Consider the following 12,285-nt stretch of genomic DNA (forward strand, 5'->3'; position numbering starts at 1 on the left):
GAACGTCAAACATATGGTCATTCTGACACTGTTTTTTTTAAGAGAAAACCCGCTGTCGCCACATAGGCTACTCTTTTACGACAGGCAGCAAGGGATCTTTTATTTGCGCTTCCCGCAGGCAGGATAGCACAAACCATGGCCTTTGTTGAACCAGTTATGGACCACTGGTCGGTGCAAGTGGTTTACACCTACCCATTGAGCCAGGGTTTGGAGTCGGTATCTAGATTAAAAATCCCATGCCTCAACTGAGATCCGAACCCAGTACCTACCAGCCTGTAGACCGATGGCCTAACCACGACACCACCGAGGCCGGTCTTATTAGCCGACAAAGCATGATACAACACCGTCTAAACATACACTAATAGTCGACAAAGCATGGTACAACATTGTATAAACATACACCAATAGTCGACAAACCATGATGCAACATTATATAAACATACACTAATAGTCGACAAATCATGGTATAACATTGTCTAAATATACACTAATAGCGTACAAAACATGGTACAACATTGTCTAAACATACACTAATAGCCGACAAAACATGGTATAACATTGTCTAAACATACAGTAATAGCCGACAAATCATGGTATAACATTGTATAGACATACACTAATAACCGACAAACCATGGTACAACATTGTCTAAACATACAGTAATAGCCGACAAAACATGGTACAACATCGTCTAAACATATACTAATAGCAGACAAAATATAGTACAACATTGTCTAAACATACACTGATAGTCGACAAAACATGGTACAACATTGTCTAAACATACACTGATAGTCGACAAAACATGGTACAACATTGTCTAAACATACACTGATAGTCGACAAAACATGGGACAACACTGTCTAAACATACACTGAATCTGGACAAAACCGATTACAACTCTAATGGCTGTGTAATAATATTATTTAGATAAATGGCAGTCACAGCGTCCATCTTTGCCGTTGTCAACGTCGCTGTTCTGGCGTTCCTGATGAGATCATACATATTAAACAACAGCAACAATGTCGAAGAAGATGATCTGTTAGTTGAGAAGGTGAATGACGTCTACGACTACATCATAGGTACGTTTACTTGTATTACATACTTACTCTTGGTTTTGTGCGACGTTTTAATTATACAATAGTCATATAAAGGTTACACACTGACATAAGAGAAAAAACCCTAAATGTATCCATTTTGAATTTTCACGCAGACGTGCGCGCGGGCACACACACACACACACACACACACACACACACGCACGCACACACACACACACACACACACACACACACACACACAGACAAACACACACACGCGCACGCATACAATGTTTTCGTTTTCTACATCTTCAGTTCCATCCAAATGGTGTGGAAATGTTTCTTGGCACATTTAGAAACCAATGTTTGGAATTGGGACATTTTGACCCTCTTGGGACAAATTAAAGCAATGAACAATTCTTCTCTCTTCTTGGTATATCTAATTTATTGATATTAATTAAAGTTATAAAATGGAGAAATGCATTTCAATGTTTTTTTCACTTCTTGCAAGTTGTCTTTAAGACAGCTGTTAGCTTTTGGTCTAATATTAGTTTATTGTGCATGTGAAATTATATGGTTATATCTAAGACAACAGTTACTATTAGCTGCTGTTTTTTAACTACTAGTTGGTTCCGGTTCTGCTGGGTCTGTGATTGCTGCTCGTCTGTCAGAAGATAGTGGTGTCAGAGTCCTTGTTTTGGAAGCTGGGTTGGATGACAGAAACGAAGCTGTACTTAGCACGCCAGCAGAAGGACCAAACAGTCAGAGATCGAAATTCGACTGGGAGTATTACACCGAACCGCAGAAACAGGCGTGCTGGGCTTTGAAAGAAAAGGTATACACATTCATTTTATTTTATTTATATATTTGTATCGTATTATTATTATTATTATTATTTATCTGAATCTCCATAAACTATGTTTGGCTGGTAGGTTTTATTTTTTTATTCTACAATTTCACTGCTCTACAGACACAGCGGAACCATGTTGTGGGGTGACTCACTGAAACCGAGAACGCGAAGCGCCCGCAATTCTAATGCTGTTTGGGGGTGGAGTTCTGGTGGTGTAGGGGAATGCTCGCCTAGTAGAGATTGACCAACTGATATCCTAAAATGAAGGAAATGTTTTATTTAACGACGCACTCAACACATTTTATTTACGGTTATATGGCGTCGGACATATGATTAAGGAACACACAGATATTGAAAGAGGAAACCCGCTGTCGCCACTTCTACTAAATCTAATATGGCGAACATATTACCTACTTTTTATATGCACTGATTAATTCTCAGCTCATTAAAACACGAGAAAAGGTTTTGGAATCATGCCTTAGAATCCGAGATTTTCAGTACAAATTGTAACTGGTGGCGGCCATTTTGAAATTCAGAATGGAGGCCACAAGGAGAGATATTAATGATTAGACGCGTTTCTTTTGTTGCTCAGCATATTCATATTAAAAAAATAATAAATAGCAATACTATTGTCTAAAATGTGTCATTGGAGGCAATATTTTATACCTTACACTTTTAAAAGTGATACAAACATAGTAAGAAATAGTTAATCAGCGGCCATTTTGAATTGTGACGTCACCTGGCCAATAGGGGTCACTACCAGGTTGGTCCTATACTCGACACATGATGGTCTAACTGAATGCAAAGTGGCATGTTAGTATCACATTTTGCACTATTATATCCTAACTCTACTACATTATACAGACGGATCTTATCAACCTGGCCATAGTATTTCGATAAAAAGTGTATGGCATATATGGACTATAGAACTTAAACCATTGGAACAACATATACTTGTCGAGTCGAGTTTGGATAGTTACTTCCTAAAGTGGCGTTCAGAATATCCCGACAATAAACTATCGACATGAACGCACTAGACATGGTTTGGAAGATTTCAAATGTCCAGAAAGATATAGTTGCAGAAAGTTAAAAAATTTCGAACCACTATGTGCTACTACGCTTACACAATCTTAACGAAATCACAGATTCTCTCTCATTGATAGGCATCACCAATGAATTTGTATATGAAAATCTAGATATTTTCTGGAAGAAATGGAGTTCCAAATGAGCAATATTTGTGTATAGTGTCTGTCTTTCTGTGCCCGTGTCCGTGTCTGTCTGCATTTGTATATAAAAAAAGATTTTCTTCAGTATTTGGTTAAAATAATTCAAAAGTTTAGCTGTGTGTGTGTGTGTGTGTGCTAAGCTACCCATCCCAGCTCTATCGAATTAAATTATGTTAATACCAATTCTAGACACTTTTCCTGTCTGAACTGCAGTTTTGTTGTCAACAAATATTGCCAGTTACATTGGTATATTGCAAAGTTTAACTATTGAATACATGAAACATCTCTTCATTTATTCGTTCAGAGGTCATACTGGCCTAGAGGTCGAGTGTTGGGCGGATCAAGTCAGATGAACTATATGGCGTATGTCCGGGGAAACCGGTTTGACTATGACAGCTGGGCGGCCCAGGGGTGTGACGGGTGGAGCTACAAAGATGTTCTTCCGTACTTCAAGAAATCAGAGGACATGCAGGACGAGGAGCTCGCCAAATCAGGTCAGACAAACAACATCTGTGCCAAATTCACAAAACACTTTACTTTTACGGACAGTAACCACGCAGAACATTTTGTAAATACAGAATAAGAGTCACGGTAATTGAAATGAAGTAAAACAAACAATTACTCTTTAAACTGGTTACACTCACGGTTACCATACTTGCAGCCGAGGTCACGTGTGTGAGAAAAGACTATATATGTCCAAAAGGAGTGGGTGAAAATTAAGATACTAAACTAAAGATCCGGTCACGAGGACATGTATCCTCTCTCTATCATGTAACAGGAGTCAGGGGAATGTTCAAGGTTACTCAGCTCGTTCAGCTCACTGAGGCGGGTAACACAAATATGTCCATAACACATCATTATTACTGTTTACAGACATATCTACCGGTATATGGGTTCAAATCTGTAATTACTTAGTAGTCGTGGAAATATACTGTGCAGGCTCTTCTTCGACTTTATAGTGAATAGTATGTCGTGTATGTTACAGAGAGTAACATTAATTTTCTGTGTTACATTTGACAGATTATCACCATCGCGGAGGACCACTAAAAATTACCCGATCCCCCACGAGTTCTCTCCCTTCGATATTCCTGAAGGCTGCCAAAGAGGCTGGATACAACGAGACAGACCACAACGGAGAATGCCAAGAAGGTAACCCATTAAAAAAAAATGACGTTAACGTTTGTAATGGCACTTTAAAGGTATTCACAGGGGAGTGTCTCCATCTAATAAGGAAGTTCCCCGTGTTATTATATTTTTAGAAAAAAATTGGGTCCATATTGAATTTATTTGTTTTCACATGTTTTGGTAGAGTCGTGTTGCTAGGGGAGATTATACTGTATTTTTGACATCTGCTGCTATTGGTGTCTGTTCGTTTTGGTATGGTACATGTAATATTTCTCATATTGATAATGGCTAAGACAAAACAAAAGGAAAGACATCTGTATCTAGGTTCAAAGGTACGAGAGTTGGTGATGTTGTCACATAGTTCGAGTACATCCAGTAGCAGGTTTAATGTATTCTTATATACACACTGTTCGAGCTCACTCATGTCATTCAACTTACATACTACAAGACGAAACCCACCCTTTGCCCGTAACTGGCTGACTCTGTGTTTTGGGTAGCGGTGTCTACTTTCTTCCTCTAGCATTCGTACTAGTTATTAAAAGGTTTATGCAGTCAGATATAAGAAAGTATATGTATTTTAGACACATTATTTAACAGATGTTTAGTCGTATACATTTTATCAACACTGACAGCTACAGTATATTAACACTAAGCACACTCTATCCCTGACTTAGCATTGTACACATGACATGGCTAGAGAACTATGGAAAACCATGGAAACACTGGTGTCAACTCTTTCAGGTTTCGCCATTCAGCAGTCTACAGTGGGCGATGGAGTACGATCTAGCACCTCAAAATCATTCTTGTGGCCTGCAAGAAAAACACGAAACAATCTCCATATTGCGGTACAAGCTCATGTAACTAAGGTAACATATAGTTGAAACAAACACACAAATCATGGACGCACTTTCATTAAATATTTACTTGCGACGTCTTACAAATTTCAGTTTATTATAAACATCATATGTACTGATGGAAAGAAGTGAGGGATCACACAAATAGCAACAGCTAATAGTGACTGCAACCAAAACCATCGATCTATAGTTTAATAAGTTGACCATGTTACTGGTAGTAAATGTGACATCATGCCATTCAATCCCACCTTACATCAACGAAATACAAACATTACTAGAAATAGTGAAATAATGTGGTTTACAATTCCATGTGTATCCTTATTTGTTTTCAAATTTCGTAATAATGAATTTCATAAAATCACAGGCATTTAACACAAATGTGTATATTTAGGTAAATCGATATTTCCCCACTATACGTAGGATCACTCTTCCTATACATATTACTTTGTTAATTAGCATGTATTTATTTGTGACACTCGTTTTCACCGATACTTTGGACAGAAATCAACACACGTTAAAGGGACATTCCTGACTTTGTTGCATTGTAATATGTTTCCGACTAATAAAATATTTTTACGATTAAACTTACATATTAAATATATTTTCTTGTTTAGAATATCAGTGTCTGTATATTCAATATGTTTTTGGTCGTCTTTATACTTGCAAGAAGACCAAACTAGATTATGTCTTGAAATAAATTCGTACGTACAGCAAAATAATATTTTACGAAATAAAATGAAATTTAACATAGTAAAAATATTAGAACGATCAGAAACACGTTTAATATAGAGCCACTAATATTTTATGCCAAAAAATATATTTGATATGTAATTACAATCGTTAAAAAGGCTCTGTTAGTCAACAACATATTGAAAGTTGCAGCAAACTCAGAAATGTCCCTTTAATAGACAACTAAAGTAATATGTTTAATTGCTACAGTACAGAAAAAAGCAATTATAGTTAAAATGCATAAATACATCTCTTCTTTTTATTTGTAGATTCTAATGTTTAAAAATTATATTTGTCAGATTATCATAAAAAATAAGAAAGCTGTTGGTTTAGAATTTGTCAAAAACGACAAAGTTCAAAGAGTGAGAGCCACAAGGGAGATAATTCTGTCAGCTGGAACTATTGGATCTGCACAGATAATGATGGTGTCTGGATTAGGACCCAAAGAACATCTTGAAAAATTAAAGGTATCATTATCTATTACATATTGAGTATAGATTCTGATAAATATTATTTTCCTGTTTGTCTTATATATTCTGATAAATATCACTGGTGTGCTACAAATTCTTATTCAATCATTAGACTGATTTTGGCTGCTCGTGGTGTCTGGGTCATAGGATCAAACCTTCTCGGTGGAACCATTCTCTTATTAGTTTTCCCCGTCCCAACCAATGCTTCACGACTGGCATATCAAAGGCAGTAATGTGTGCTATCCTGACTGTGGGAAAGTGCGTATAAAAGACCCAATTCTTCTAATGGAACAAATGTAGCTGGTTTCCACTGAAGACTGTTAGAATTCTCAAATGTTTGTCACCCAATAGCCGACAATTAATAAATCAAAATGCTCTAGCTGGTTCGTTAAACAAATTAAACAAACAACAACAACAAAATATAACAACGCAACACCCCCACCCCCAAACAACACACAAAACATCTGAACTTATACCGACTCATTAGTATCTTTCTTTCTTCTCTTTTGTTTTTGTAATGCTGATAAAAGTCGTTATACTGATTTACAGATCCCCGTGGTAGCTGACCTGCCAGTGGGAGAGAACCTCCAAGATCACCTGATGACTTTCCTCAGGGTTCTCATAGACAAGCCGTTGTCGACGAGTGCTGAGATGATTTCTAAACCGTGGACGAAGTGGCAATATGATATGTTAAAGACCGGTGTGTAGCTATGTAGGTGTTTATTAGAAGTAAGACAACCATACTACGTGTTACTTTAGTTTTGAATCGAGTTTCTGCCACTTTCGTAACTACGTTTAATTCAGGTTCCATTTATGTGGAAGACCTAGTTGGCTGAGTAGCTTAGGTTGCGGCCTGTCAAATGCTATTCGAATCGGTGCAGTAAATTCGAATCCTGCCAGTTAACATTTTGTGTTTCTAAATATTATGTAAAAATAGGATTACAATGCAGTATTGACTTTGAAAAACCCCCACGGTAATGAAACATTACACTCAACAGAATATCCGGGAAGGGGAACTGCGCTTTACAAAATAATCTCATCCTGAACACTATGGATATGGCCTGGGAAGTAGATAAACTTGTATAAATGGTCCTAAAATTAATTCTACGTAATGCAACAACTAGGTATTTACCAATTATGACCATCTACTCCACGGCAGATATTTTTCAATATTTTGTTGTGATTAATGAAAAATATATTTATTGGACTTAAAATAACAATTTATGAGAGGAAGCCATTGATTGGTACTTTTAATCCTGGTTTTGTTCTCGTTACACATACAATAGCAGAAACACACAAAATGGTGTGAAATTCGTTCACTAAATGCTCAATCATGCTACATGCAATGCACGTGAAACTCTAGGATGTGGACACATAAAAGTCACGTACCGGTGTCATATTCCTCGTCACATTAAGAATGCCACGACTCCGAGAAGAACAAAGGGAGCGAGCGTTGGGCATGGTTCAAGGGGGCACTTCGCAAATCCAAGTTGCTAGGACCTACAGAGTCAATCCATCAACTATTGGACGACTTGCTGAACGTCATCAACAGACTGGGAGTGTTCGTGATCGACCTCGACCTGGTCAACGTCCCGTTACGACCCCACGACAAGATCGGCAGATTCGACGACACCACCTCCGTGACCGGTTCAGAACTGAGACGATGACAGCAAGCAACACGATAGGACGTCATGGAAGGCCTATCCATCCGATGACGGTCATCCGTCGACTCAGAACGGCTTGACACCCGTACAACGGTAACATCATGACACCGACACATCGTGCTGCGAGACTACAGTTTACTCTCCAGAATGGTAATCATCCACCATCTTCCTCTCATAAATTGTTATTTTAAGTCCAATAAATATATTTTTCATTAATCACAACAAAATATTGATAAATGTCTGCTTTGCGTTTTCATTGTGTCAGTATATATATATATATATATATATATATATATATATATATATATATATATATATAATCATTGCATTTTCTTGACAAAGATAATTTATGTCACAAATTGTGTAAGAGTGCGACGACAAGAGTTCGCACCATGACAATGATAACGTGGCAATTATAGGTATGCCATATATTCACAGCATTCCAATAACGACAAAAAAGATTGCTGATACTGTATCACAGTACTTTATTTAAAAGTGCACCACCCAAATGATCAGTAATCCAATGACAATGACCCAAAACATTTGATGTTTCATGCTATACTTCTCATGTATTCAGCCTCTTCACTTTCATCCTTCTCATGCATTCAGCCTCTTCACTTTCATCCTTCTCATGTATTCAGCCTCTTCACTTTCATCCTTCTCATGTATTCAGCCTCTTCACTTTCATCCTTCTCATGTATTCAGCCTCTTCACTTTCATCCTTCTCGAAACACCGAATAAGGTTGCTTCTGCATTGTTTCGGTTGTTCGAACATTTGGTAAAGGAGAAATTTAAATGAAATAACAACAAAAAGAAAATAAATCATGCATAAGCACAAGTGATACCCCGAATGTAATCCTAGAAACCCCCCACAAAAAAATAACAACAAACAAACAAACAAACAAAAACAACCGTAACTACTAATTCTATGCGAATACGCTTCCTCATTTCGTTGTTAAAGAAAACACGGCTCGTACAGCAATGAAGAATATGCAAATCATTTAGACCCTTTTACTTCCCGGGACATTTATTATTCGGCTTATCGGTACTACCCAAAATAAGATTTTACACTTCCCTAGCCGACACCAATACGATTAGGCCTAAGCGTATTCCCTGATAAACATCATATCTCTGTACATTGAGTCACATGGATGTTAGGCAAGTAGTATATATCAGTAAGTTGGTTTTCCCATTTAAAAATGGATAAAGTAAGTTGACCTGATGGAATTTAAAGATATTAGATGCGCAGTTTCCTGGAAGAGGGGCTTGTTTAACATCCTCCAGGTCAAATTTAATAGGCCAGACGCGATTCTTCCAGTGAGAATGTTAAGACGTGTCTGTTGTAGCAAGACAATAATAGCCTAAACTTAATCTGACTGAAGTAAAATATCATACAGATACCCCGTAGATCGCAGGTTCAGCTGTCTTACTAAGATAATATATATGAATACCATTTAATATATCATCATGTTTTGTTTATGTCAAAACCCCGAAATATCAAAATATTTACATCACTTCTGTCAGATTCTAGATGAACGTTCACTTGCATCACATCATGAGAGAATTTGTTTTCTTAGTTTAGCGACACCACTAGAGCACATTGATTTATTTGATGTCAAATATTTGGTAATTTTGCTATAGTCTTAGAAAGGAAACCCACTACATTATTTCATTAGTAACAAGGGATCTTTTATTTGCACCATCCACAGACAGGATAGTACATACCACGACCTTTGTTACACCATTGGTGGAGCACTGGTTGGAACTAGAAATATCCCAATAGGCCCACCGACGGGGGTCGATCCGAAACCGACTGCGTATCAAACGAGCGCTTTACCACTGGGCTACGTCCCGCCCCCACACATTATGAGGGAGACATGACAACAAACATTATAACTGTCATTCAGTATGAATATGTCATAAAACAGTTAACAAACATTATAACTGTCATTCAGTATGAATATGTCATAAACATTGTAACTGTCATTCAATATGAATACGTCATAAAACAGTTAACAAACATTATAACTGTCATTCAGTATGAATACGTCATAAAACAGTCAACAAACATTATAACTGTCATTCAGTATGAATACGTCATAAAACAGTCAACAAACATTATAACTGTCATTCAGTATGAATACGTCATAAAACAGTCAACAAACATTATAACTGTCATTCAGTTTGAATACGTCATAAAACAGCCAACAAACATTATAACTGTCATTCAGTATGAATACGTCATAAAACAGCCAACAAACATTATAACTGTCATTCAGTATGAATACGTCATAAAACAGCCAACAAACATTATAACTGTCATTCAGTATGAATACGTCATAAAACAGTCAACAAACATTATAACTGTCATTCAGTATGAATACGTCATAAAACAGCCAACAAACATTATAACTGTCATTCAGTATGAATACGTCATAAAACAGTCAACAAACATTATAACTGTCATTCAGTATGAATACGTCATAAAACAGTCAACAAACATTATAACTGTCATTCAGTATGAATACGTCATAAAACAGTTAACAAACATTATAACTGTCATTCAATATGAATACGTCAGTTAACAAACATTATAACTGTCATTCAGTATGAATACGTCATAAAACAGTCAACAAACATTATAACTGTCATTCAGTATGAATACGTCATAAAACAGTCAACAAACATTATAACTGTCATTCAGTATGAATACGTCATAAAACAGTCAACAAACATTATAACTGTCATTCAGTATGAATACGTCATAAAACAGTCAACAAACATTATAACTGTCATTCAGTATGAATACGTCATAAAACAGTTAACAAACATTATAACTGTCATTCAATATGAATACGTAAAACAGTTAACAAACATTATAACTGTCATTCAGTATGAATACGTCATAAAACAGTCAAAAACATTATAACTGTCATTCAGTATGAATACGTCATAAAACAGTCAACAAACATTATAACTGTCATTCAGTATGAATACGTCATAAAACAGCCAACAAACATTATAACTGTCATTCAGTATGAATACGTCATAAAACAGTTAACAAACATTATAACTGTCATTCAGTATGAATACGTCATAAAACAGCCAACAAACATTATAACTGTCATTCAGTATGAATACGTCATAAAACAGTCAACAAACATTATAACTGTCATTCAGTATGAATACGTCATAAAACAGCCAACAAACATTATAACTGTCATTCAGTATGAATACGTCATAAAACAGTCAACAAACATTATAACTGTCATTCAGTATGAATACGTCATAAAACAGTCAACAAACATTATAACTGTCATTCAGTATGAATATGTCATAAAACAGTTAACAAACATTATAACTGTCATTCAATATGAATACGTCAGTTAACAAACATTATAACTGTCATTCAGTATGAATACGTCATAAAACAGTTAAAAAACATTATAACTGTCATTCAGTATGAATACGTCATAAAACAGTCAACAAACATTATAACTGTCATTCAGTATGAATACGTCATAAAACAGTCAACAAACATTATAACTGTCATTCAGTATGAATACGTCATAAAACAGCCAACAAACATTATAACTGTCATTCAGTATGAATACGTCATAAAACAGTTAACAACAAACATTATAACTGTCATTCAGTATGAATACGTCATAAAACAGTCAACAAACATTATAACTGTCATTCAGTATGAATACGTCATAAAACAGCCAACAAACATTATAACTGTCATTCAGTATGAATACGTCATAAAACAGTTAACAAACATTATAACTGTCATTCAGTATGAATATGTCATAAAACAGTTAACAAACATTATAACTGTCATTCAATATGAATACGTCAGTTAACAAACATTATAACTGTCATTCAGTATGAATACGTCATAAAACAGTTAACAAACATTATAACTGTCATTCAGTATGAATACGTCATAAAACAGTCAACAAACATTATAACTGTCATTCAATATGAATACGTCAGTTAACAAACATTATAACTGTCATTCAGTATGAATACGTCATAAAACAGTCAACAAACATTATAACTGTCATTCAGTATGAATACGTCATAAAACAGTCAACAAACATTATAACTGTCATTCAGTATGAATACGTCATAAAACAGTCAACAAACATTATAACTGTCATTCAGTATGAATACGTCATAAAACAGTCAACAAACATTATAACTGTCATTCAATATGAATACGTCAGTTAACAAACATTATAACTGTCATTCAGTATGAATACGTCATAAAACAGTCAACAAACATTATAACTGTCATTCAGTATGAATACGTCATAAAACA

The 12,285-nt window shown here is 35.7% G+C and overlaps 1 protein-coding gene across 1 annotated transcript in view; it reads left to right on the plus strand.

Annotated features, from left to right (window-relative positions):
* Positions 1-934: 934 nt before the first annotated feature.
* Positions 935-12,285, plus strand: part of LOC121372078 (glucose dehydrogenase [FAD, quinone]-like) — a 31,591-nt gene continuing 20,240 nt past the window's right edge. Inside the window, exons 1-7 of the mRNA XM_041498340.1 lie at positions 935-1,082; positions 1,667-1,875; positions 3,421-3,610; positions 4,137-4,294; positions 4,916-5,107; positions 6,124-6,291; positions 6,844-6,994. Coding sequence (XP_041354274.1) covers positions 935-1,082; positions 1,667-1,875; positions 3,421-3,610; positions 4,137-4,294; positions 4,916-5,107; positions 6,124-6,291; positions 6,844-6,994 — 1,216 coding nt within the window. The remainder of the gene's footprint in view (positions 1,083-1,666; positions 1,876-3,420; positions 3,611-4,136; positions 4,295-4,915; positions 5,108-6,123; positions 6,292-6,843; positions 6,995-12,285) is intronic.

Source organism: Gigantopelta aegis, chromosome 4, assembly GCF_016097555.1.
Source record: "Gigantopelta aegis isolate Gae_Host chromosome 4, Gae_host_genome, whole genome shotgun sequence".
Lineage (NCBI taxonomy): Eukaryota > Metazoa > Mollusca > Gastropoda > Neomphalida > Peltospiridae > Gigantopelta > Gigantopelta aegis.